General features: G+C 66.2%; 3 protein-coding genes across 8 annotated transcripts; 2 read left to right on the forward strand and 1 right to left on the reverse strand.

Annotated features, from left to right (window-relative positions):
• RHBDF1 (rhomboid 5 homolog 1) lies at nt 1–16,972 on the forward strand. 6 transcript variants are annotated; one of them, XM_080830335.1, is made up of 19 exons: nt 1–111; nt 10,128–10,267; nt 10,337–10,470; nt 10,714–10,818; nt 11,351–11,564; nt 11,982–12,191; nt 12,268–12,390; nt 12,462–12,619; nt 13,081–13,338; nt 13,472–13,583; nt 13,701–13,775; nt 13,864–14,025; nt 14,672–14,772; nt 14,905–14,968; nt 15,355–15,449; nt 15,580–15,655; nt 15,728–15,828; nt 15,960–16,113; nt 16,325–16,972. In XM_080830335.1, exons 1-19 carry the CDS (start codon nt 93–95, stop codon nt 16,742–16,744), a joined length of 2,721 nt encoding a protein of 906 aa, XP_080686461.1. In that variant the 5' UTR covers nt 1–92; the 3' UTR covers nt 16,745–16,972. The 6 variants fall into 6 exon arrangements, with proteins under 6 accessions (XP_080686461.1, XP_080686460.1, XP_080686459.1 ...); XM_080830334.1 differs by lacking the exon at nt 10,714–10,818 and having other exon boundaries at nt 10,337–10,467; nt 16,325–16,971; XM_080830333.1 differs by lacking the exon at nt 10,714–10,818 and having other exon boundaries at nt 10,128–10,467; nt 16,325–16,971.
• Nucleotides 16,973–17,594: 622 nt separating this feature from the next.
• On the reverse strand, nt 17,595–20,348 carry SNRNP25 (small nuclear ribonucleoprotein U11/U12 subunit 25). The gene is made up of 5 exons (XM_080829885.1): nt 20,161–20,348; nt 19,145–19,235; nt 18,805–18,910; nt 18,229–18,303; nt 17,595–17,790 (listed from the first exon to the last, which is right to left on the reverse strand). The coding sequence occupies exons 1-5, from the start codon at nt 20,200–20,202 to the stop codon at nt 17,733–17,735; spliced, it is 372 nt and encodes a 123-aa protein (XP_080686011.1). The 5' UTR covers nt 20,203–20,348; the 3' UTR covers nt 17,595–17,732.
• Nucleotides 20,349–20,558: 210 nt separating this feature from the next.
• On the forward strand, nt 20,559–25,272 carry POLR3K (RNA polymerase III subunit K). The gene is made up of 3 exons (XM_080830207.1): nt 20,559–20,727; nt 23,205–23,292; nt 24,726–25,272. Exons 1-3 carry the CDS (start codon nt 20,617–20,619, stop codon nt 24,851–24,853), a joined length of 327 nt encoding a protein of 108 aa, XP_080686333.1. The 5' UTR covers nt 20,559–20,616; the 3' UTR covers nt 24,854–25,272.
• Nucleotides 25,273–25,416: the final 144 nt, after the last annotated feature.

The following is a 25,416-nucleotide window of genomic DNA, read 5'->3' on the forward strand; positions in this document are numbered from 1 at the left end:
GTAAGAGGAGGGGGTCCCGGCGGGAGGAGGGGCCTAGGGCCTCCTGGGTCCTCAGCGTGCCCTGCGGCTGGCCTGGAGAGGTGTGTTGGAGGATGTCAGTGCGAGACAGAGGTGAGGACACCCTGCTTTGCAAGGGAGCGGTGCCGGGGCAGGCTGCCCTGGGTCCTGCCGTGCCAGGGCCACCAGTGACCGAAGCCTTCAGAGTCCACAGTTCGGCACCAGCACTGTCCCAGGGCACCGGTACACAGGCTCCGTGTCCTTTTCTCTAACGTAGGGACGCTGACGCGGTAGAAGGGAGAGTTGGGTCTGAGCCCAGGGGGCTACATGTCCAAAGGCGGAGGGCCCTGCGGCAGGGGCTCCGTGGGGGTCAGAGCCTCCATGGGCGGAGAGGGCAGCCAAAGGAGGTGCGTGGGGGCGGCCCCCTCCCATTCTGGGCTGTGCAGCCCGGGCTGCTGCGCCTTGGGCCCAGGTACTTAGGGGACCGCTTGCTGTGCGCTGAGGCACGGGGAGGGGCCGCCCTCTCGGAAATAGTCGGTGACTTCAGACCCCTGGCTGGCCTGGCCCGCGCTCATCTCCTCCCCAAATAGCCAGGGGCTGGTGCTGGGCCCACCCCGTTGCCCAAAGCCCAGGATGGCCCGCTGAGCTGAGGCTTCCAGGATAGCTGATGGCCACTCGCCTTGGTTGGGATCTTACCCCCCAGGTCCTACGGTGAAGTCCGCCGCCACAGGAGTGGCCCAGATAGCCACCCGCCTCTCGCTATCCACAGGCTAGGTGGTTGCAGCGGATTTCCATTTCTCTAGGGCTGGAAGGAAGAGGAAGGAGAGGCACGGGGAGCTAGCTTTCCGTGCAGGGGCTCTGCCAGAGCAGAGGGCTATGGGGCCGACTTGAGGGAGGGCGTACGTGTATGAATACGTGTGTCCATGTGGACCAGGCCAGGCCTGAGCACTCACGGGTCGAGGCCCCTGCCCGCACTGTCCTTTGATTCTGAGGTCCTCGTTCAGGATGCTGGGGTGGGCTGAGAACCTGGGGCTTCCTGGCTTTGCCTGCCAGGGTATTCCGAGCTGCGCCTTAGGAGGAACACCCGGGAGGGGCAAGGGTTTGTCACAGAGGCTGCTGGGAGTCCTACCTGAAGTCAGGGTCCCAGAGAACGCTTGGGAGGTGACTTGATTCACACAGGGGTGGCTGTTTTCCTGTCACTGAAGGCACAGATCACCCTTCCTGGGGAGGGAGCCTGCCTTCGGTTAAGGCATCTCTTGTCGACTGAAGGTGACTCCTTGGAGGGGGATTTCGGTGGGAAGCCACCCAGGGCTGATGCTCCTGGCAGCGGGGAGTGAGTCTCTGGGTCATGGAGCGGGTCTGGGTGGCACCCTGCGGTGGCCACTGCTGGAGGGGACCTGCCAGCACCGGATGCCCAGTGCCTTGGATGTGAGCCCAGGCCCTGGACTCCAGAGATGACACCACCGCCAGCCTCTGTCTGGGCATCCCGGTGGGTGGGGCCTGCTTCTCCCTGGCAGGGGTCGAGAACGCCTGAGAATGCCTGGTATGGAGAGACCGTCCTGCCTGGCTGGGAGACTGGCATGGGAGGAGTGGCACGTGTAGGCTGCAGGAGCCGTGAGCATCAGGGCTGGGCGGCCTCCCTCTCGCCTGGTGTCCCCAGTCCCCCCGCAGTCGCCCTCCCCACGCCCCAGTGAAGGAGCCCTCCTGGAGCTCCTCCAAAGCTTTTCTTGTCTCCCCCTAAGAACTGTGTTGATATGCCCGTGTTCATAGAGGACCCAGTATGGGCAGGCACCGCTTTGGTCCGTGGTGTGAGGGACGATATGAGCAGGGTGCCTGTCCCTCGCCCAGGTTCCAGGGCCAGCCAGGAAGTTGGTGGCCACCTCAAGCCATCAGCGTTGTTTTCTGTGGGTCCAGAGCCCAGTCTTGTGCACAGTCAGGCCCGGCATGACTTGTGGACAGTGGCTTCAGCTCTGCTCAGAGAAGGCCAGTGCCGCCTGGTCCCAGAGCAGCAAGGGGCATGTTTGTAGGTATTGCGAGGCTTGAGGTGCTGGGCCCCATGGGCCCCAAGGTGCTCTGGGAACCAGTGAAGGTGTCCTTAGGGGACCTATGGTCCCAGTTCTGTTCTCTGCGGGGCCATAAGTGAGGCCACCGTGAGGAAGTCTGGGTGGTCAGCCCTGCCTGTGCGTCGCTATTGGCAGTCCCCTCCCCACTCCCCTGGTCTTCCTCTGGGTGGTTCAGCCCCACACACCCTGGCGATGTCAAGAGAGAGGGATGCTGGGAAGTTCCCCCAGGACCTCAGCCTCAAACAGATTGGTCACCTTGTGTCCAGCCCTGAGAGTACAGGGGTGAGCCCACGGTGGGGGGCCGGGGCGGTGGGGGGCTCTGAAAGAGGGAACCATCCAGAGTGGACGGAAGTCCTGCTCCCTTCCGAGAAGGGGGCTGTAGAAGAGAGAAGGCTGTAGGCCCAGCCTGGCCTGGGAGCGCCTGCTGGGGGCATGGGGGTCTGGGGAGGAGCCCACTGCCCTGATCCTGCCTTTGCTGTGAGTGTTGGTGTGCACCAGGGTGTAAACACACGAATGGAAGTGTACAGCGGTGGTTGTGTGCATGTGTGTAACTGGATGGAGGGGGCTATGAAGTCGTGTGTGTGTGGATACGTGAGTCGGTGTGAGGGTTTAGAGCTTGGGGGCTGTGTGAGTGTGCGTGAGTGTGCGCGTTCCCATGGGGCTGGCTGAGTGTAGGGGTGTGATTTAGTGTGGCCTTTGGAGGAGGTCGGCAGTTCGGTTTGCAGGAGGTGCAGGGACACTGTCCCGCACCGCCCCCTGCCCCTTTCTGAAGCACAAGACAGGGCAGAATGAGGTCTGGCCTCGCCCTGGAGTCCGGGAGAGGTCGAGGAGCCCGGGACTCCCGCGGGACCAGGAGGTCCTCTCTCCGCGGCCAAGGCGCCCGAGACCCCCCGTCGCAGCTATCCCCGCGGGCGGACCAAGCGGAGAGCAGAGCCCAGCGGCCTTCCTGGAGGAGGTGACTCGGGCCGGGCGGGCCGCGCGCATTCCTGAGCCCTGAGTCAGCGCGGCCGCCCCCTCCGGCCGGGCCCGCCCCCGGCGCGCACGCCCCTCGCTCCATGGCATTCCCGGGCGGGCGGGCCGGACGGGCGCGCGGGCGGGGACTCGGCGCGGGCGCCCTCCCGGCCGGCGGCGGCGGCGGCGGCAGCCCCTCCCCGGAGCCCTCAGGACCCCCGAGGACCCCCGCGACCCGGGGCCGGCGGCGGTGAGTGAGCGCGCGCGGGAGCGGGGCTCAGGGCTCCGCGGGCCGGGCGGGTTCCGGGCCCGCGTCCGCTGCGCGCGGGGCCCGTGCTCCGCCCGCCACGGCCCGGGGCGCGGGCAGCGGCCGGAGTCGGGCCGGGTGCGGGGTCCAGGCCTGGGTACGGGCCCGGGGTCGGGCAGGTCCCGGCGCGGGGCGTCCGGACTTTCCTCCCCGGACTTTCCCGAGCCACCCGCGGAGGCGGCCCGGCCCGGGATTCCTCGCCCGGCGCGCCGCAAAAATAGCCCAGGGCCGGATTAGCACGTCCGCGCGGCCTGACCGGGCCGGACAGCTCGGCTCCAGCCGCCGCCCAACAGCTGAGGGTCCCGCGAGCGGCGGGGCTCGCGGCCCGGGGCCGGCCCCGGGCCCCTCCGCGCTGCGCCCTCCCTCCCGGACGTGTTCCGCCGCGGCCGCCGCCGGTGGGTGGTGCTCCGAGCCGAAACTCCGGCTCCGGGGGTGGGACTCCTCGGATCGTCCCTGTCGCAGCCGTCGTCTGCGGGGGTGGGAGTACTGTCACCGCCCGTAGCCGGAGCAGGGGAGCGAGGGGCGGGGGCCGGCCCTCCGTCCCGCTCCGCAGCCTCTGTCTCCCCGCTCAGTAGGTCCCGGCACTGCAGGGGCCTGGGAGCCGCTCCCCAGGACACCCCCTACCTTGTGCCTAGAGGCCGGGAGGAGCGGAGGTGGGGGCGTGGGGGCGCGCCTGGAAGCCTCCTGTGGGCAGGCCGGACGCACCCAGGCGCTCCGGGCGCTGGGGAGGGCCTAGCTGGCCTGCTGGGGGCCTGTTCGAGGTTGGATGGGGCCTGGGCAGGGGGTCTCGCAGCCCGGCCTGCCCCTGGCCCAGCTGGTTCCCGACGGGGGTGCGTTCTGTGCAGCCTGGACTGTGTGTCCGTGTGTCTGTCTGGGTGGGCGGGGCCTGGATCGGGAGGCCCTGGCCTTGGACTGGGACCCCCCCCCCCCACCTTGGGACTTCCTGAAGGAGAAGAGGATTCGAGGATGAAACTGGCTTTTCAGGTTTGGCCCAGCTAGATGCTGGGTTCTCCCCACCCCCCTGAAGCCGGCCCCAGCCCCCTAGAGAGCCCCCAGAAATCCGGAGGAAGGAGAGGAACCCAGCAGCTGTCTGGGGTCCACGTGGTCCCCCCGTGGAGCCCCCTGGGCTGCACCCCCTGCCACCCGGGGGGGGGCGTTCTGGGCCAGCTGGGCTCTTTTCCATGAGAACCAGGCAGAGGTAGTAGGTGGGCACAGGAGTCAGTGGCCCCACATGGAAGGTTCTGGGCCCCAGGCCCCATCCCAAGCCTTCCAGGCAGCTGATCAGTGTCCCACGGCGTCGACAGGCTGACTGAGGGCGCCGAGCTGGAGGCTGGCTGGGACCGCATCCCTCGTGCTGGTTAGCGTCCCAGCCCAGTGCTGTCCTTGGGAACTCCCGTTCTCAGGGGGCCTCGGCTCAGAGGTGCTCACTCAGGTGACCTCTGCCTTTCAGCGCCTCCTTCAGGGGCTTCTCAGCTCCCGGCCACGGCTCTGGGCACACCCTGTTGCTCCTTTCCCGGGATGCGAGGTGCTCCCCTTCCCGCTCCGGGTCCCCGGCTTCGGTGTCTGTGACAGGATCCACTTTCTGCCCGAGGATCGTGTTCCCTGGCTTCTGCCTGTTTTCTGGGTTGGGTGTGTTGTAGGGTGACCCCCTCCTCCCTGAACTGAGAGGCTCTGAGTCGGGATAGGGTGGAGTTGGGGGGCCCAGATGGGATGCCCCCCCCCCGGGGGGCTGTGGCCAGCGCCAGCTAGGCGGGCACGCAGGTCCCTTGGACCCCAGCTCCTGGGCAGACGCTGTCCGATGCTTCGAGCCTCCTTGGAGTCATCAGGTGGTGACTGGCCTCTCAGGGCCTCCGTGTTCTTATCTGGAAGGTGGCTACAGAGGACCCTTCCCAGGGGCTGTGTTAGGTCAACAGGCTCGTTGGAGCCAGGTTTCAGGCCAGTGTGCCAGGCTGCTGATGACAGGCCGTTTCCGCTCTTACAACAGACTCCAGGACTTGGCTTCCGTCCCCTCCCGGGACCTCTCCAGTGCTCTCCAGGAGCTGGCCCGTCCTGGGAGGAGGTCGCTAAGCCCGAGGGTGTCAGGTCCGTGGGGGAACTTCTGGGGGCGCTGACCTGGGGCCCGGCTGCTCACCTGCCCTCGACCCAGGCAAACTGGTCCCTGTGCAGCTTGACGGAGGGTCCCCGAGCCCCCGAGCCCCAGCGAGGCCGAAGGCTGTTGTAGCCAGAATGGGCCACAGCTAGACTCCGCCCTCACGCCCTTGCTGACGGACGCGGGGCTGGCCCTGCAGCCTCTCTGAGCCTTGGCGCTCCCCAGCCTGGGGTGCACTTGCCTTGTCAAGTGTTGTTGCAGCCAGTGGGGTCAGGGGCTTTGGTTCTGGCTGTCGGTGACCCCCGGGTTTGGGCGGTACTCCTCCCTGGGACTTGTGCTCCCTCTGCACCACCATCCCTGGGGACGTCCCCGAGTGTAATTATCTCTAGGAATTCCTGTGCCTTCGGGGGACCTCCTGAGCCCGGAGCCTCCGGTTCTGTTACTGGCCTTCTGCATACCTGTTTGGGGTGATGTCTGTCCTGCGATGGGTGACGAGGGAAGGTGGGATTGATGGGTCCCCTTGGGGATGGGCAGAGGGGCACTGTGGGGCCATCAGCGAGGTCTTGGACCTGCCCTGCTGCTGTCGGACCTCGTGTCCTTCACGGACAAGCGGTGAAGTCTGGGAGGGTTGAGGAGGACTGAGACCCGACCATTACCGATTTTAGCATTTATGCCATTTATATGTAAGACAAAAAGGCAGAGAGAGAGGCGGGTGACGGGCTTTGCTGCACAGTAGCAGGGGGTGTTCCCGGGAAGGCCTGTATTCTGGGGTGCCACACAGTGAGCCATCCCGCTTGCAGGGGATTTCTGGGGTTGGGCATCAGTTCAATGGGGTGAAACCGAAGTGTGAGGGTCAGAGGTCAGGGCTGTGGTGTGGAGGCTGGAGGATTTGGCCCCTCCTGGGATCTCGCTCAGGTGAGGCAGGATGGGTCTGGGCGGGTGTCCTGGGGTGGGGCCCATTGCTCCTGCTGACCTTGGGGGTGGGCGGTCCCCTGGGCAGGGCGGGGCCAGGGTGTGGCAGGTCTTGTCCTGGGGCTGGGCGGTCCGGCTGCCCACCCGGCCTCCGGCTGCCCACCAGTTTCATGGTGGCTCTGGCCGCTCTCTAGGCTGAGCCGGGTCACACCTGCCCCCCCAAGTGTCCTCCTGCCTCTTGGTCATGGCCTCCCAAACTGAGCATCTCTGCAGGCTCCCATCTCCAGGATCCTCCCATGGCTTCTGCTCCCGTCCTACATGCTCTTGGGCCGGCACACTCCCTTCCCTTGCCCCCGCTTTGGCTGCCCTCAGGGAGTTCCCGGGAGCCGGCAGGCAGGGACCAGCCTGGCTGTTGGGTCCAGCTGTGTGCCCGGCGCTGCTGTGGTCCCTCATTTTCAGGGGAAGAAATGGAGGCTTACGGAGGGTTGCATGTGGTGAAGACGAGCAGGTGTGCCCAGTGTCTCAGGCCAGGCTCTCTCCTGGCTTCCGGGCTCCCCTTCCTCCCCCCTCCACCCCCTGCACAGGCCTCTCATCCCCAGGGCAGGAACAGGCTTCAGTAGGACCTGCCCCTGTTCCCCACCCAGCCCTCTGCCCTGAGGCTGTCCATTGAAAGCAGCCCTCGTGGTCCTCTGACCTGGTGGGGCCCCCTCGTCCCCCAGCCCGGTCTCGGGCCCTCATCCATCGTGAGCCCCACGCTTGTCCTGTGCTGCCCGGGGTGCCTGGGTGTCATGTCTGCCCCTGTTTCGTGCCCCTGGCTGGGCTCAGGCCCTACTCGTAGCATTTACTAAGCCGCCGTGTGCGCTTTCTACTTGACGTCTCCACGCCCAGTGCGGGATCTCCTGGTGGGGCCGGGCCCTGGGTGGGCAGCCTTGACTGTTGCCAGCCTGACTCAGATGCTGTGTGACCCCGGGCCGTCAGGCCCTCCCCGGGCTGCGGTTTCTTCCTGCCCTGAGGGAGGGTCAGCGGAGCAGAGATGCTGTTGGGATCCCCCCCGGAGGGGTTGGCTGGGAACAAGAGCCCACTGTGCGCCTGGGGGAGGCCTGGACACTGGGCCACTGTCTCCTCTGGGTGGGCACTCTTTGTCCTCTGGGTCTGCTCCCCCCGCTGGGGCCCACTCTGGGGCACCCCCCTTGTGAATCCCACCCACTTGAGGCCCAGATGGGGAACTGTGCACAGAGGGGTGGGGCAGACCAGGAACCCGCAGCATGCGGGGCCCCTGTGGGTTACAGAGCACCCCCCCACCGCCCCTAGAACAGGAAGGACTTGGGTGGAGGTGAGGGGCACTGGGAGACGTGGGCAGACGGGCACAGGGATTGGGTGCCTCCCTCGGGAGCTCAATGGCCCTTGTGATCCTGGGGCCGCCTGGAGGCCCAGGCTAGCAGGGGTGGGGAGTGTCCCCGTGTACCTCACCACCCTTTTCCCACTTCTCGGCTTGTGCTGTCCCTGCCCCGACCTCGTCCTGGGGCCTGCTCCTCCTCCCAGACTCAACCGAAGGGTCTTTTTCGGGAACTCCTCACTCCAGATCCTGAGGACGGGCCCAGTGTTTCCTGAGCAGCGGCTCGGACCAGGCCTGCCTTGGGCACCTCGGGTCCAGCAGGAACAGCGCAGCCTACACGTGGACGGTGCCCTGGGCTGTGCCTGGGAATCCGGGGCTGGGAGCATCTGCCAGGGGTGGGGCCGGTCTTCTGACCCAGGCTGTGTGCAGGGGTGAGGCATGGCGAGAGCCCTGAGCCGGAGGTGGGGAGCTGGCTGTGGGGAGAGGCTGCGGGGGCAGCGGACCTGGGAGGGTCCTGGATGTGTGCGGTGCTGGGAGCGGTCAGCTGGTGGGGTTCCTGGGACTCCTAAGTCGAGAACCAGTCCGTACCCCTGGGAGGTGCTGGGAATGTCTGTGGAGGCTCCTGGGGAGGCCAGCCCCCTGGCGCCTGGCCTGGGGCCTCCTGGCGGCCGGTCTGGGGCCAGGAGGGGCCGTTCTTGGCGACCCGTGCCCTCCTGGTCTGTGCCGGGCTTCTGCTCTCTCCGGTCGGGAGAGCTGTGAGTTGCTCTGAGCGGACCCTGGCTTCCCTGTTCTGCGTAGGCGCAGCGGGAGCTGTGGGCGGCTCCCCGGGCCGGTCTCCGGGAACGTGCCCCCCCCAGCGTGCGGCCTCGACCTCGGGGAAGGCAGGGCCCTGCTCTCTGAGACTCCGCTGGCCTGTTTGTAAAGCGGGGGTGGGCTTCAACGTGCCTCTCCTCAGGCAGGCCCGGGGAGGCTGTTTCTAGAGGCATTCGCGGGTGGGGTCCCAAACCTGATTTTTTTTTTTTTTTTTTTGAGATTTTATTTATGTGAGAGAGAGGGTGCGAGCGGGGTGGTGGCCGTGGCCCCGGCGGTGGGGGGAGGGGAGGGGCGGAGGGACACGCGGACTCCCTGCTGCGTGCGGGGCGCACCTCCACCGGGCTCCCTCCCAGGACCCGGAGATCCTGACCTGAGCTCGAGGCACGGGCGCCTCCCCCCCCCCCGAGCGTCAGAGTCGGCCTGGCTCCCAAGCTCTTGGGTGCGGTGGAGGAGTTTTGGGGTCTCCACTCCCCTGCTGCCTGCGCCCCACACTGTGCTTTGGATCCCGTTTCCAGACACCCTGCTGTCCTTCTTTGGGAGAGCTGCCCTGAACGGGACGTCCTGTAAGGGGAGGGGACGTGGCCCTATGGTCATTGCCCCTCCATCCCATGGACAGAGTCCGACCCTGGGCTTTCCACCCCGGGTCTGGGGAGCTCGGGCAGGTGCCGGGCGCGGCTGGGGGCCGTCTCTGGGTGCGTGGCGCCCCCTGGTGGTCCCGGCGGCCACCCCGCCCAGGTGGCTCGCGGAAGGTCCCCTGCAGGCAGGAGCTCCCAGACCCGGGGGAAGCCCTGTGGCCACTCCTCGGTGAGCTGGAGGGGTCACGCCCCTGTGGTGGGTGCACAAGGTCTCCTGTCCTTGCAGCAGATGGCACGGTGGTTATAGGGTGAGGTCTGGGTCCGACAGGGTTGAGATGCAGACTGGTGCGCGACCCTCAGCCTGCCTGTGTGCTCACACTCCTCACACCTCTGCCCTGGCTGTTCCCCGTGGGAGGAGCAGCTCTGGCCCCGCCCACCGGCCTTGTTCCCTCGTCACCACCTCCCGTCTTTGCTGGATGTCACCTTTTCAGGAGGATGTCTGTGGCCTGGGAACCGTAAAGTGCTGTTTTCCCCGTCCTGTGACTCATGTTTTAACATAGCGTGTTGACTGGCTTATAGGTTATTGTTTTTTTTTTTTTAATTTTATTCATTCACTTGAAAGACAGCGAGTGTGCATGTGCGGGGCAGAGCAGAGGCAGAGGGAGAAGCAGGCTCCGCGCTGGGCACACGACCCTGAAGTCACTACGCCAGCAGGAAGCCAGAGTCGGAGGCCGCTTAACCGACTGAGGCACCCGGGCGCCCCGTGCTTACTTAGGGGTTATGTTTGGACGGTGTGCGCCAGGAAGGCCGGGATTTTGTCCCTTCTCGTTTCCTTGTCTCTCCATCCGTGTGTCCCTAAGCTCCCGGGAGTGGCCCTTAGTGGACGCTCAAATGTTTGTCACGAATGTCGCTCGACAACGAATGGATTCGTGTTGTCTGAGGACCTCGTTTGTGCCCAGGGACGTCTCTTGGGATGACTGAAGGGGGGCGCGGAGCTCAGAGAAGGGCTCCAGGACCATCCCCGGGTGCGGCGAACCCGGGGAGGTCTGCGGGCACCGTTCCTGAATGCCCCCTGCCCCCCCAGGCCCTCCGTGCCCCTCTGGCGCCATGAGTGAGGCCCGCAGGGACAGCGCCAGCAGCCTGCAGCGCAAGAAGCCGCCCTGGCTGAGGCTGGACATCCCGGCGGCGGCGCCCCCAGCGGCGGAGGAGCCTGGCTTCTTCCAGGTAGGCCCCGGCCGGCAGGGGCTGGGGGGGTGCCCTGTCCAGCCTCCTCACTGCGACCCCGCCGCCCAGCCCCTGAGACGCCAGGCTTTCCTGCGGAGCGTGAGTATGCCCGCCGAGACCGCCCGTGTCCCCTCGCCCCACCGTGAGCCCCGGCGGCCCGTCCTGCAGCGCCAGACGTCCATCACACAGACCATCCGCAGGTAGTCTCCTGGTGCGGCGGCTCCGCCGGGGGTGGGGCTGGGGGGCCGGGGCTCGGCACATGCGTCCCCTGCGGGCACGGGGGCTGGGAACAGAGCCAGGGTTCCTCCTGTCTTGGCTTTCTCCTTGATCTCGTTCCCCGGGTCACCCTGTCCTCCTCTGTAGCTCTGGGGACCAGCTGCTCCCCCTCCAGCACTCGCTTTCTCCTTCTCTGTCTCTCCTATCCCCATGCTCTGGTCCCCCGATAGCCGACAGGTGCGCTTCGGGCGTGTCCACACTCTGCCCCTCTTGGGTCCCCCCGCTGCCCGCAGGGCTCTCCCGCAGCGCCGGTCTCTTTCTCGGTCCCTGCTCAGGTACCTGGGGCCGGGCGTGAGTGTGTGGACGTCAGGTGGCGTGTGCATGGCTTGCGATCTGTTGGGGCTGCCGGCGCTGTTGGTGTCCCCGGGGCTCCTCAACAGCCGGTGCTGGCAGTGGTTTTCTTTGCATGGCCTGGAGGGACGGACGGCTTGCCTGGGCTTGCGGTGCCCGCTGCCTGCGTTCTCGGGCGTCTGAGGTCACGCTGCTGCCCGGGGCCAAGCTCCCTGGCTCCAGGCTGAGCTCTGCGTGTCGCCTGTGGACTCGGTGTCTGTCCCTGAACGTCCCTCTCCGTGACGGGTTGAGGATCCGTGTAGCATACTTGTGGGGCGAGACCTCCCGTCTGCGGTTCTGGCGGGAGCCCGGAGCTGGCTGATTATTCAGGGGGTGGCCGGGGCTGGAACCCACTGTCCTCTCAGTGAGGCCCAGCCCACCTGGACTGCCCCAGCGTGATGGGAGGCTGGGGTCTGGGGTAGGCGTCCTCGAGGAGGGCCCCTGAGGCTTCCCCATGCTGAGAGCCTCCTGCGGCAGGGGCACCGCGGACTGGTTCGGGGTGAGCAAAGACAGCGACAGCACCCAGAAGTGGCAGCGGAAGAGCATCCGTCACTGCAGCCAGCGCTACGGAAAGCTGAAGCCCCAGGTCATGCGGGAGCTCGACCTGCCCAGCCAGGACAATGTGTCTCTGACCAGCACGGAGACGCCCCCTCCGCTGTATGTGGGCCCGTGTCAGCTGGGCATGCAGAAGGTACGCCCGTCCACTGCCGCCTGCAGGCAGCCTCTTGCGCGGCTCCTGGGGCTGGGGCTGTGTGCCCACCGCAACTGAGGGGATCCCTCAGAGCTCCTGGCGGGGGAGGGTGCTCAGGCGGTGTCAGCGGGGCACCTCGGATACCGTCTGGGAACCGGGAACCAGGCTAGGGGACGGGTCCCGGGATCGTGCCCTGGGGCCCGTCGCTGGGTGTGAGACCATCTTGGGATGAGCAGCAGAGCACAGGCACTCTAGCTGAGGAGGGGGACCCTCTTGGCTTCTGCGCAGCCATCCAGGGACCCTCTGACCCACAGGGAGGGGCGGCAGCTGTGTTCTCCACGGCGGGGTCTGAGGTGCGGAAGGAGCCCCGCAGCGAGGACCCTGGCCTTGACGCTTACGTCTTCTTCCGTCTGCCAGATCATAGACCCCCTGGCCCGGGGCCGGGCCTTCCGCGTGGCGGATGACACGGCCGACGGCCTGAGCACCCCGCACACACCTGTCACGCCGGGGGCCACTTCCCTCTGCTCCTTCTCCAGCTCCCGCTCGGGCTTCGGCCGGCTCCCGCGGCGACGCAAGCGCGAGTCCGTGGCCAAGATGAGCTTCCGGGCAGCCGCGGCCCTGGTGAAGGTGGGTGCGGGGGCCGGGGTGTGGAGCGGGGGAGCCCGGCAGCCCGCACGCTGCATGCTCCCCTCCTTGCCGGCAGGGCCGCTCTCTGAGGGATGGCACGTTACGCCGGGTGCAGCGCCGAAGCTTTACTCCTGCCAGTTTCCTGGAGGAGGACACGGCGGACTTCCCCGATGAGCTGGACACGTCCTTCTTTGCCCGGGTAAGAGCACACGGACATCCCCGCAACCCCGCCGTCTGCGTGTCCTGCCCTGATCGCCCATGTTTGCTCAGGAAGGAGTCCTCCATGAGGAGCTGTCCACGTACCCGGACGAGGTGTTCGAGTCCCCTTCGGAGGCCGCGCTCAAGGACTGGGAGAAGGCCACGGAGCAGGCGGACCTCACGGGTGGGGCCCTGGACCGCAGCGAGCTCGAGCGCAGTCACCTGATGCTGTGAGTGCTGCCGGGCGGGGGCACTGCGGGCGGTCAGGAGCAGCTGGGCCCTGGGACATGCATGCTCTGGAGGCCTGAGGCAAGGAGTAGTCTCGTGGGCTGTGGCTGTGGGACCCGGGGCGGGGCACTCTCCAGGGCTCAGCTGCCTGACATCGATGGCCCTGGAGGCCCTAGGCTGGACAGAACCCAGCAGGGGGGAGGCGGGTGTTGTACTTAAGGCTTGTAGATCGTCCTGGGAACCTTAGGTAGGTTGGTAGGTCAGGTCATAGGTCGAATTCCACCTCTCCATCTCCGGAGGGGCTCCGAAGCTTTCCGGGGCAAGGAGGACACTGGCTGAACGCACGGCACCATCCCTGCTAGATGGGAGCGAGAGGTGGGGGGAAGGTCATCCTGGTCCTGAGGGAGGGATCACAGCAGGCCTGGCATCTAGGGCGGGAGGTGACAGCGCCCCTTCCCCCCAGGCCCCTGGAACGAGGCTGGCGGAAGCAGAAGGAGGGGGGCGCAGCGGCCCCGCAGCCGAAGGTGCGGCTGCGGCAGGAGGTGGTGAGCGCGGCGGGCCAGCGGCGAGGCCAGCGCATCGCCATGCCGGTGCGCAAGTTCTTCGCCCGGGAGAAGCGGCCCTACGGGCTGGGCATGGTGGGCCGGCTCACCAACCGCACTTACCGCAAGCGGATCGACAGCTACGTCAAACGGCAGATCGAGGACATGGACGACCACAGGTGCGCGGGGCGCGGGGGCGCGGGGGCGCGGGCGCAGGGGGTGGGCGGGGTGGGGCGCAGCTTCAAGCAGGCAAAGCGGGGGTCGGGGGCGCGCCCACACCCCCCTGACGCTCCGCCCCGCCCCGCCGCGCAGGCCGTTCTTCACCTACTGGCTCACCTTCGTGCATTCGCTCGTCACCATCCTGGCCGTGTGCATCTACGGCATCGCGCCCGTGGGCTTCTCGCAGCATGAGACCGTGGACTCGGTGAGCGCGGCGCCCTTCCCAGCCCGGCCGGGCGTCTGCAGTCTGGGCCCGCGCTCCCTCTGCCGCAGTCGGGGAGGAGAGTGCCCGGGCGGCCTCTGTGAGCTCTCCACCCTCCAGGTGCTGCGGAACCGCGGGGTCTATGAGAACGTCAAGTACGTGCAGCAGGAGAACTTCTGGATCGGGCCCAGCTCGGTGAGGGCAGGGCCTCGTGGGTGTGGGAGGGTGGGGACCCTGGGCTGGCCGGGCCCGGGCCACCGCTGCCCATCTCGCTCGCCCGCAGGAGGCGCTCATTCACCTGGGCGCCAAGTTCTCGCCCTGCATGCGCCAGGACCCGCAGGTGCACAGTTTCATCCGCGCGGCGCGGGAGCGGGAGAAGCACTCCGCCTGCTGCGTGCGCAACGACCGGTCGGGCTGCGTGCAGACGTCGGAGGAGGAGTGCTCGGTGGGTGCGCCCGCCCCGGTTTGTGGTTGCTCTGGGAATCCCGCTTGCGCATCGCAGATAGCAGCTGCAGCCGGTCTGTGGCGGGCGCGCCCTCTGCGCCCGTGCGGGTCCCGTTCTCGTGCATGCGTCTTACGTTGACACGAGTGGCGCTACCTTACTCTTTCCACTAAGCAACTAAAAAAGACCCCCCCCCCAAAAGATTCAAGTTAAAAAAAATTTTTTTAAAAAGATTTATTGAGAGCACAAGCTGGTGGGTGCAACACGGTGGGGGGGGGGGAGAGCAGACTCCCTGCTGAGCACAGACCTGACCACAGGGCTCGAGCTCACGACCCTTAGCTGAATGTAGAGTCGGAGGGGTACCACCGAGCCCCCCATCCAGGTTTTTATCACCTCGTATGTAGAGGTGCTGCAGTTTGTACCAGTTCCTCATTTGGGTCGTTTCAATTTTGAAGCTCTTAGGAATTCTGCTGTTGAGCTCCTTTCAACAGTCCCCACATGCCTGCATGTTTCTGGAGCGTAATTTCAGTGACACGGACTGTGGGCTAGCGTGAGAGTCTCAGTGGCTTTGGTTTTGATTCCTGTCTCCTGTTGGCCGCACTGGTCGGGGGGTGGGCTCTGACCGGGGGTTGACCGTGTCCTCCCACAGTCCACGCTGGCAGTGTGGGTGAAGTGGCCCTTCCACCCCAGTGCCCCAGACCTTGCTGGCCACAAGAGGCAGTTTGGCTCTGTCTGCCACCAGGACCCCAGGTCAGTCTTGCTGCCTCTTTGTCCAAGCTCTGTGGGGTGTGGGGGGAGAGGGCATAGCCCCCCTTGTTGTGGAGCTGGACACGTGTGGGTGCCAAGGAGATAAAGGGTCTGACCACATACTGGTTCATGCAGGGTGTGTGATGAGCCTTCCTCGGAGGACCCCCACGAGTGGCCGGATGACATCACCAAGTGGCCGGTGAGCTGGAGTAAAGGGCTGTTTGGGAGTCACCCCCATCATGTGGGATAGGAGTCCACACCTTGTCCCTCAGTGAGGCCAGAGAGACCCCGTCCAGGGACCACCCTGTATGTTCAGATCCTGTGCCCCTGGCCTTTGCCCAGCCTGCCTGCCTACCAGCACCTGCTTCTCCGAGCAGGTAGCCAGAACAAGAGGACCAGGGAGACACTTGGGAGGTCAGGTGACCTTATTCCGACCTGACGGATGGCTTGTCTGAGTCTCAGGGCATGGCAGGAGGCCGGTTTCCTACCCTAGGACCTGTGCATCCTTGCCCCAGTCCCCAAGCACAGTGTGGGGCCCAGGGTTGGGGGAGGCCCTAACCCAGCTCACCCGCATTTGTGACCCAGATCTGCACCAAAAACAGTGCCGGGAACCACACCAACCACCCGCACATGGACTGTGTCCTCACGGGCCGGCCGTGCTGCATCGGCACCAAGGGCAGGTAGGTGTGCTCATGTGCGTGGCCGATCTGGGGGTGGGAGGTTGCCCTGGGGCCCCTCCCCCTCCCCAGGTTCTGAAATGGCCCCAGCTGCCCCCCTCCAAGTCTTCTCAGCCCTGGCCTGACCTCGCAGGTGTGAGATCACCTCCCGGGAGTACTGTGACTTCATGAGGGGCTACTTCCACGAGGAGGCCACACTGTGCTCGCAGGTAGGCCTCTAGGGCGAGTGTCCTTCCCCGTCCCCCCGGCCACAGTGGGTGCTGATGGGCCACTCTACACAGGTGCACTGCATGGATGACGTGTGCGGGCTCCTGCCCTTCCTCAACCCCGAGGTGCCTGACCAGTTCTACCGCCTGTGGCTCTCCCTCTTCTTGCACGCTGGGCAAGTGATACCATGTGGGCTGAGCTGTGCCAGGTGGGGTGGGTGCCCCCAGGGACCCTAGGTGTGGCTGGCCAGATGGTGGAGGGGTGGCCTCCCTGCTGAGACCCTGCCACACCCCCCCCTCCCTGCAGGATTCTGCACTGCCTGGTGTCCGTCTGCTTCCAGATGACCGTCCTGCGGGACCTGGAGAAGCTGGCTGGCTGGCACCGCATAGCCATCATCTACCTGCTGAGTGGGGTCACTGGTAACCTGGCCAGCGCCATTTTCCTGCCATACCGGGCAGAGGTAAGGCTGCCCCCAGGGTGGGGACCCATCCCAAACCGGCTCCACGTCCGGCACGGAGCGTGGGTCCCCAGACAGTCCAGCCTGGGAGCATCTCCTTTTGGCTCCTCAGTGTTGACACGGGCCCCGGGAGGCAGGCCGGGGGGATGGGGCTCTGGGTCCGGGGCGGGCCTGCCGGGCCTCGCCAGCTCACGGACACCCGCGCCGTCGCCAGGTGGGCCCGGCCGGCTCCCAGTTCGGCATCCTGGCCTGCCTGTTCGTGGAGCTCTTCCAGAGCTGGCAGGTCCTGGCGCGGCCCTGGCGAGCCTTCTTCAAGCTGTCGGCGGTGGTCCTCTTCCTGTTCACCTTCGGGCTGCTGCCCTGGATCGACAACTTCGCGCACATCTCGGGCTTCATCAGCGGCCTCTTCCTGTCCTTCGCTTTCCTGCCCTACATCAGCTTCGGCAAGTTCGACCTGTACCGCAAGCGCTGTCAGATCGTCGTCTTCCAGGCGGTCTTCCTGGGCCTCCTGGCCGGCCTGGTGGTGCTCTTCTACTTCTACCCCGTGCGCTGCGAGTGGTGCGAGTTCCTCACCTGCATCCCCTTCACCGACAAGTTCTGCGAGAAGTACGAGCTGGACGCGCAGCTCCACTGAGGGGCCGCCCTGGGCCTCCCGGGCCCGACCTTGGCCTGCACGGCCTGCGCGCGGCCGGCCGGTCCCCTGCACTGACCTCTTGTGCCTTGCTCGCCGCGGTGGACTTCTCGTCCCTCAGGGCATTCACTACACTAGTTCCCATGGTTACCTTCTAACGAGTTTCTTGACGACCACCTCGTGTGGCCAATAAATGCACCGGGAGCGTTTTAGCTGCCACTAACTTACCAGCGCTGCCTCCTCTCTGTGGTCTCTGGCTAGGGCTGTGGAGGGGGGTCCTCCAGGCCTCTTCCCCACCCTCCCCTCCCGCGAACGGCTCTGCAGAGCGGGCAACAAAGTGTCAGACACGCCTCCCGGGGAAGTCCCTCTGCCAGGGGGGACTTTGTGCCAGGCTGGACCTTGTCCCCGTCTTTAGGGTGACTGGCAGCTGACAATGAGAGAAGAACCCACGGCTGTGCTATCGTGCACCCCCCCCGCCGCCCCGAGAAGTACCTGACCCCAGCCCTCCCTCTCCAGCCAGAGGCTGCCTCCCTTTCCAGGAGCCACAGGGTGAAGGGTGCTGCTCCAGGCGAACCCTGGGAGCTGAGGCCGGAGACCTCATCCACATACTGTTGGATGCAAGGCCCCTGTTGCCCTGTAAGCGCACAAAGCCAGCCATCGACTTTATGTCCCCTTGCCATAGAAATCACGGTAGAATCACTGGTTTTGTGGCCGGGGGATGGTGTGGCTGCAGGGCTCAGAGCGAGCGACTGAGACCTCAGGGCTCCCCCACGTCCTTTTCTGTCCTTGCCTCCCCTCTGTGAATGGGCAGCAGCGCGGCCTCCTGCTCCCAGACTCTGGCTTTCTTACTTTTCAAACTGAGGAGCAAGTAGATTTATTTTGTGTGCGGGGCCAGGCCCACGTGCCGTGCGACTCGGTTGTTCGGGCCCAGGGCTCGGCTGTGTTCCAGCTGGTACCAGCCACCGGCACAGAGCTGTCCGTGTGCGGATGTTCATTTCTGCCTCAGCTTTTTGATGAAGGACACCTCATCTCTATTCCGGATACCGTAACTGGAAAAGAAAGAGGACTACAGTGTGTGATCTGCAGAAGCTGTGTCGGACTCCTCACCTGAGATCAGTGAGCGACCAAGAAGGAACAGGCAGGAGGAGCGCTGTGTCCAGGGAGGTGAGGAAGTGGCAGTGACCATCCTCTCGCCTGCACACACACTGCCTCCCTCTGGGTCTGGGAGGCCCTTCACTGCCACTGCTGAGCGCTGGTCCCACTGCCCCTATGCCGCCCATTCCACGGGGGAGGGCCCCCAGGAACCGCCTTGCAGGAGGCTCCCAGTCCAGCCAGGCACTCTCCGGGTCTCGTGAATTCCCCAGGAACTGATTTAATCACGACTCCTCGTTCCTGGGAAGAGGCCCCAGCCCTCTGGTGGGGCTTGGGGAGCTGGCCAGCGAGAGACCAGATGCCTCCCTGCAGCTTAGAGCGTGGCCCACACTTACTCTCGGAGCTTCTTCCTGTCGTCTGTGAGCTTCTCTCCTGCGGAGGTCAGGTAGTAGGTCCTCCACACGTAGGACCTACGAGGTTCAGGGGTTCAGGCACACCGCGGGCAGGGTGACGGGGCAGCTGGGACACGGGGGCTGCGTGTGAGACGGGCTCAAGACGCTCAGCTCAGGGGGACTCAGGGCAGGCGGCCTCGTCTTGGCTCTTCCTGTACCATGCACACGCTGGGCCCGAGGGAGCTCTAAGGAGGCACTGCTCCAGGGGCTGTGGTGGGCCCGGCCTTATGAAACAGGCTGCAGTACCGAGACCCAGACCACAGAACCTCTAGCCCAGCAGGCCTGGGGAGAGCACCCAAGGGACAGTGGGCGGGACCACTGACAGCTGCCCCACCTCCAACCCCGGGAGACCAATTACACTGGAAATGCCCCGAGGTGCCCCCGTTTGGGAATCCCGGTGGCTGCCCAGGTGGCGTGCTATAGATGCCAGAGCGGCTGAGGCAGGAGTCCCAGGCACCGGCCACGCCTGAAGGCTCACCGAGACCTCACGGCACCAGCGCTTCCCGCAGCCCCACTTACCAGCTGATGTGCTGGATGCCCCCCTCACGCTCTTGCCTGAGCTGCACGTATCTCTGAATGGCCTTCTTCAGGTCCAGGACGGTAGCGTTCTGGACCACAACCACAGCTGCAACGCAAGTGGGAGAACAGGCACGGTGGGAATCCTCGGACGGCAGGAAAGGAACCCAGCAGCTCTGTTCAGACTGTTCTGGATGGACACTCAAGTCCAGGTGGAGTGGGCTTGTGCCTGGCCCAATACCCCTGCACCTGGCCCCGAGTTTCCCCCTGAGCTGCCATGTCAGCACCCCGCCTGTGGGAAAGCTGGGGCTGCACGGTCCCAAGGGAGAAGGCGGGCACTTACGCATGATTTCTCCGTCCATCTTGCACACTCGGACTGTCATTGCTTGGCCGTATTCCAGTGCTATTTGGGAATTGACTTCTTCCAAAGTAACCTACAGAAAGACCAAGAGTGGGAGCGCGGGTTGTAGAACAAGAGAAAATAAGCTGAGAGTGTCCAAAAAGGACAAGAAACAGACTTCTTGCGTCTGTGTCTCAAGGCTCCACCCACATTTTGTATTTAATGTCCAAACCGGATGACAGCTCAGGAAGAGCACAGAGAGCAGGGACGACCAGTATCAGATCTGGGTTCTGGGCTGGGCAGGAGCACGGCCCTGAGTCCAGGGCCCAGGACAACGCGGAGTTGAGGCAAGTGTCCAAAATTCACCACGCCACCCCCCATCCAAAAAAGCAGTCACGATAAATATGCCAATACAACCTTAAAAAACCGACAAGTTGGGCGCCTCCGCGGCTCAGTCGGTTAAGCGGCTGCCTTGGGCTCAGGTCATGATCCCGGAGTACCAGGATCGAGTCCCGCGTCTGGCTCCCAGCTCCAGGGGGAGTCCGCTTCTCCCTCTGACCTTGTCCCCTCTCAAGCTCTCTCTCACTCTCTCTCTCTCAAATAAATAAGTAAAATCTTTAAAAAGAAAAATAAAACCCGACAAGTTCAGTCTAGGACTCCAGGAGGGGCCGAGAGCCAAGACTGAAAGGCGGGACCGTGCGGAACCAAACTGAAGGCGGATAAACGAACACCGGTCCCGGTCCTGTCTCCCCATCAAGGGTGCGTCCCGTTCGCCACGGACGACCTCTGCGTTCCGACCCCGCGTGTTAGAGGGTCCTGCGCGGACGCGCGTTTCCGTGCGCCCCTCTCCATGCCGCGCGCCCCCGCCGCCCAGGCCCGGCCCCGGCGAAGACCCCCGCTTGGGCCCAGAGGCGCCTCCTCCAGGGCTGCGGGCCGCGGTCCGCCGTCCGGGCCGCCTGAGGGCAGTGCGCGGCCGGCGGGGAGAGGGCCCGACCCCGGCCCCCGGCGCCCGCGCGCACCTGGATCGGCAGGTCGCAGAGCAGCGGGTCCTGCACGACCATGGCGAGACCCTCCTGGAACACGTCCACCGCCTCGGAGTGCGGCAGCGCCTCCTCCTCGTCCTCCTCGTCCTCCGGCGCCTCGGGCCGCGCGGCCGCCTCCGCCCTCGCCTCCGCCCCCGTCCCGGCCGGCTCCAGGGCGCCTCTCCGCGCGCGCGCTCCACCCGCACGGCGCGGCGCGCCCGGGTTCCGGCCGGGACGACCGCGAGGGGGCGGGGCTGCCGCGGGGACCAATGGGGAGCTCGACGGGGCCAGCGGCCGTGCGTGCCGGGGCGCGAAGTCGGCCCGTCCATTGGCCGGCCGGGGGGGCGGGGCGGCTGCCCAGACCAATGGGCGCTCGGGACGGGCCCGGCGGCGGCGGCGGCGGCGGCGGCGGGCGCGGGGGCTGCCGGGAGCCTGGGGGGCGCCGGGGCCGCCATGCTGCTCTTCTGCCCCGGCTGCGGGAACGGGCTGATCGTGGAGGAGGGGCAGCGCTGCCACCGTTTCGCCTGCAACACCTGCCCCTACGTGCACAACATCACCCGCAAGGTGCGGCCCGGCGTCCGCCTTCGCCCGTCCTCGCGCTCGCGGCCGCCTCCCGCCGGCTGCGGGTCCTGCCGCGCGTCCCATCGCGTGCGCCCGCGACCCGGCCGCCAAGCCTCAGTGCCGCCCCGCGGGTCCCCGGCCGTCTCTCCCACGCCGCGCTCCTGACCGCGCCCCGGGGCTCCCCCTCCCTCCGGGCTCGCGGCCCGTGCCTCCCCCACCCCCGGGCTCGCGGCCCCCCCCCCGCGCGCTCCCGGCCCCTGCCTCCCCCTCCCCCCGGGTTCGCGGCCCCCCACGCGCGCGCTCCCGGACCCTGCCTCCCCCTCCCTCCGGGCTCGCGGCCCCCCCACGCGCGCTCCCGGCCCCTGCCTCCCCCTCCCCCCGGGTTCGCGGCCCCCCCACGCGCGCGCTCCCGGACCCTGCCTCCCCCTCCCTCCGGGCTCGCGGCCCGTGCCTCCCCCTCCCCCCGGGTTCGCGGCCCCCCCCCGCGCGCTCCCGGCCCGTGCCTCCCCCTCCCCCCAGGTTCGCGGCCCCCCCCGCGCGCTCCCGGCCTTTGCCTCCCCCACCCCCGGGCTCGCGGCCCCCCCGCGCGCTCCCGGCCCCTGCCTCCCCCACCCCCGGGCTCGCGGCCCCCCACGCGCGCTCCCGGCCCCTGCCTCCCCCACCCCCGGGCTCGCGGCCCCCCCGCGCGCTCCCGGCCCCTGCCTCCCCCACCCCCGGGCTCGCGGCCCCCCACGCGCGCTCCCGGCCCCTGCCTCCCCCACCCCCGGGCTCGCGGCCCCCCCGCGCGCTCCCGGCCCCTGCCTCCCCCACCCCCCGGGCTCGCGGCCCCCCCCCCGCGCACTACCGGTCCCTGCCTCCCCCACCCCCGGGCTCGCGGCCCCCCCCCCCGCGCGCTCCCGGCCCCACCCCGAAGCATCCCCCCTTCCCAGCGCGGACCCCAGGACCCCAGCCTGGCCCCACGACGGGGCGCGCCCATGCCCGGCCTCATGCACGCGCTGTCCCCAGACACGAGGCGTCCTGCGAGGAGCCCCCGTCGCGCACGCAGCTGCGGCCGGGCGGGCCTTGGCACGTGCTTTCTGCTCGGTCTGCTTTTCCGGGGGGCGCCGTGCGCCTCGGGGGTCCTGTTTCAAATGGTTGCTCCGTTTAAGACGTGTCAGCGTCCTCCCTGTGTTCCTGTGGGGCCCCCTCCTTCCTGAGTCCTGGGGCCTGCGGCGTGGGAGGGCGGGGGCTTCCCCGTTCTGGTGCGGGTGAGGGTCTAGGCCGAACCTCGAAGTAGCGCGTGCGCGGGACGGGAACGGCGCCCGCGGTGTCTGCCGTGTCTCCGTCCGTCTCCACCGCGAGCGCGCTTCGGCGCCGCGCGAGGAGGCAACTTGCCCCTGTGTGCGTGGGGCTGCGCCGGGCTGCGGCGGTCGCCGGCTGCGGGGAGGCGGACGCCCGGGGAGCCCTGAAGTTCCGGGGGCACTTGGCGAACCTGGGGAGCAGGCCAGGTGTGGTCTGCTGGGCAAGGCCTGGGGAGGGGAGGGTCCCACCTACCGGCTTTCCTTCCTGCTCCGGTGCCGCCTCCAGTGTTCGGAGCCATGCTCTCACCCCCGTGTGGTCACTGCGCCGAAACAGTCCTCAGACGCCGATCCGAGCGGCCAGGCAGGGCTCCCTCTGCGAGGGCGGGCGGCCCAGCTGCGTTCCGCACAGGGCTGTCGTCTTACTTTCCCGGAGAAGCGGGGACGCGTGCCTCAGAGCGAGGGAAAGGACTGCGGAGGGCGGGCGGGTGCCTTAACGCGGTGAAGCAGGCCTGCACCGTCCGGAGCGCAGGCTCGCTCGCCCGGAGGCAGACGCGGGTCGGGGCGGAGTGGGGTGTTCCTGCCAGTCCTCGCCAGGTGCAGGGAGGGGGCCGAGGGGTGCCGGCTTTCCTCGCTCCTGAGCCGCACCCTGCCCCTGGGGATCACGGAATCCTGCTCCTAGCGGGCCCTGGCGCTGGGTAGTAGCCGGAGAACAGGACCGCGGCTGCTGTTCCTGCGGCTTCCAGAGCCGCTCCTTGGGGCTTACAGTGCGTTTTCTTTCTTTGTTCCTTTTTCAAAAAGGTTTTATTTATTTGAGGCAGAGAGAGAGGGCGAGTATGGGTGTGGGGAGGAGGGGCAGAGGGAGGGAGAAGCAGGCTCCCCGCTGAGCAGGGAGCCCAGTGCCTGCATCCCAGGACCCTGGGATTGCGGCCTGAGCCCCCAGGCGCCCCCCCCCCCCATACGTTTCCTAAGAATAGCTCCACAGTGCCCAATCGTCCTCTTTGGGGCTGCACCGGACCCGGATTCTTTAAATGCCAGTGCTGAGTTCTGCACTGTGAGAGGAGAAACGTGGGACCGCTTTAGTGTCCCTCCAGTCTCTGGAGAAGGAAGCAGGTCTGGGAGACCCTTGAGGATGGGAATGGTTTGGGGGCCCAGGTCTGTCCTCCTCCATTGCGTGGAGTCTGAGGACCCGCTGTTCCTTAGGTGACAAATCGGAAGTACCCGAAGCTGAAGGAGGTGGACGACGTGCTCGGTGGGGCAGCGGCCTGGGAGAACGTGGACTCCACCGCAGGTGAGTCGGGAGCGGCGAGGCGCGGGGCTGCCGTCCTGGGTCCCCGTCAGGGATGGGCTCCGAGGACGGGGGAGCTGCTTTTTTTTTTTTTTTTTTTTTTTTTAAAGATTCCATTTATTTATTTGACAGAGACAGAGACAGAGAGCACAAGCAGGCAGAGAGGCAGACAGAGGCAGAGAGAGAAGCAGGCTCCCCACTGAGCAAGGAGCCCGATGCGGGGCTCAATCCCAGAACCCTGAGACCATTACCGGAGCCGAAGGCAGTGGCCTAACCCACTGAACCACCCAGGCGCCCCACGGGGAGCTTCTAAAGAGAAAGTTTCCTAAGCACATGTTAGTCTGACAGTATTGGCCCAACCCCCACCCAGAGTTGGACGGGCCTGGGCCGGGGTCTCAAAGTGACCTCCCAACACTTTAGGACCTTGGTGGCCTCCCCGGCCCTTTCTGGGGCTGTTCCGTGTGCGCTGGGTGTGAGAGACAGCGGTGGGCACCCCGTGTGCTCCGAGGGCTGGCCGTGGTGGGAGCGGCGGTGACAGGAGTAATAGAAGTCAGAGCCCAAGGAAACACATGGGGTCCTTTGTTCTGGGGTGGATTGTTACACGTTAATGCCAGAGAGCACTCAGCTGTTTATCCCGAGTCTTGTTCATATGCGGAGTGGGGAGACATGACCAGCGAGGGAGAGCGGGGAGCCCCAGACAGTCCTGGACTGGGTGGACCAAGAGCCAGCTCTTGTTCCCTGTCGTCTTTTCCCCTGTAGAAGAGCATCCACATCTGATGCAGTAAAATCGGCATCGGCAGAATTTGCTAACAAAAAAAAACAGATGACTCACATACCTGATGTTTGAAATGGTGTTTGAGAGTGTGATGGAGAGTCGGGTCAGTTTCTCAGGGTGAAGTCACTGCCTCGAGGCACTTGGCAGAGGTGCGGGGCGGAGGGGCGGAGGGCGAGATCGCCCTGAGAACAGCCCGAGGGCTGCTGCCAGGATGGCTCCCTGCCCTGGAGGGGACGTGGGTTCACCACCGGCGGGGGCTCCTCTGGGAGGCGCAAGGGCCCGTGCGACGGAAAGGCTGTTGGAAGCCTCGCAGGAGTGGTCCCGTGATGCGCAGGTAGCCACGGCCTCCTTCCTTGTGGCATTCGCAGCCGGTCTTCCAGCAGATGGGAGGAGAAGGGGGCCCAGGGAGGGAGCTGGCGTGTCTTCCCGGTCACAGGTCTCGGCTCCCTCACTGCGGGAGCGTAGCGGGACTGGTGCCACTAGTGGTAGCCTGAAGTCATGGCCCAGGGGTGCCCAGGCCGGGGGTGCCGGGTGGCCGGGCCGGGGCAGGGTCTTGCTGCCGTTCCAGGACACCTCCTTCTAGCAGGTGTGTCTGGCCACGGGCAGTTTGTTTTTGTTTTTGTTTTGAATAACGTGGGTCACTTGTTCTTCCCGTTTCCAGAGCCGTGTCCTAAATGCGAGCACCCTCGCGCCTATTTCATGCAGCTGCAGACGCGCTCTGCCGACGAGCCCATGACCACCTTCTACAAGTGCTGCAGTGCTCAGTGTGGACACCGCTGGAGGGACTAGGGCCCGGCCGGCCCGGCCGCGTCACTGTCGCGGACCTCGCTCCCCAGGGTGCACTCCCCGCCAGGAGTGCGGACTTTGTCCGGAGGCGTCCTTGTGGGGGTGGCGGGAAGCTGACCCTTCGAGGGGAGCTGGCCGGGGAGCCTGCAGCTGCGGCCCGCCTGGCGGTCTGCGGATGAGCTCACCGTGTCCGGGGGTCGCGTGTGCGGAGTCGGGTGTCCGCAGGGAGCCGTGCTCTTCCGGCGTGCACGTGTCAGGGCCGACAGACGTCCTCTCGCCATCACCCTTTCCAGACGCGTGCCCTCTCGGCACAGTTGCGAAGTAAAATTGTGTGGATGGTACATCGATGTCCCTGAGTATTTAACTGTTAACTTATATTATCACCATCTGTTGTGAATATTTAATTAAAATGGAAAGCTTAATGCTGCCTTTTCAGAGTTTTTTTTTTTTTGCCAAGAAGTGTGTTTTATTTTCATTAATCATAATCTAATTTGCTGTAGTAGCCCAGGGCACACTGGAAGGTTGGGCAGTCTGCCTGGGGGTCCCTCAGAGACCCGCAGGCCGGT

Source organism: Martes martes, assembly GCF_963455335.1.
Source record: "Martes martes genome assembly, chromosome: 18".
NCBI lineage: Eukaryota > Metazoa > Chordata > Mammalia > Carnivora > Mustelidae > Martes > Martes martes.

Excerpts from the sequence above, each read along its gene's own strand:
- POLR3K (XM_080830207.1), top strand. The coding sequence starts at position 20,617 with ATGCTGCTCTTCTGCCCCGGCTGCGGGAACGGGCTGATCGTGGAGGAG. Across the intron at positions 20,728-23,204 it reads TGCACAACATCACCCGCAAG|GTGACAAATCGGAAGTACCC; the intron begins GTGCGGCCCGGC and ends GCTGTTCCTTAG. Across the intron at positions 23,293-24,725 it reads GAACGTGGACTCCACCGCAG|AGCCGTGTCCTAAATGCGAG; the intron begins GTGAGTCGGGAG and ends TCCCGTTTCCAG.
- RHBDF1 (XM_080830330.1), top strand. Across the intron at positions 13,584-13,700 it reads AGCATGAGACCGTGGACTCG|GTGCTGCGGAACCGCGGGGT; the intron begins GTGAGCGCGGCG and ends TCCACCCTCCAG. Across the intron at positions 15,656-15,727 it reads AGGCCACACTGTGCTCGCAG|GTGCACTGCATGGATGACGT; the intron begins GTAGGCCTCTAG and ends CACTCTACACAG.
- SNRNP25 (XM_080829885.1), bottom strand. The coding sequence starts at position 20,202 with ATGGTCGTGCAGGACCCGCTGCTCTGCGACCTGCCGATCCAG. Across the intron at positions 19,236-20,160 it reads TCTGCGACCTGCCGATCCAG|GTTACTTTGGAAGAAGTCAA; the intron begins GTGCGCGCGGGC and ends GTCTTTCTGTAG. Across the intron at positions 18,911-19,144 it reads GATGGACGGAGAAATCATGC|CTGTGGTTGTGGTCCAGAAC; the intron begins GTAAGTGCCCGC and ends CTTGCGTTGCAG.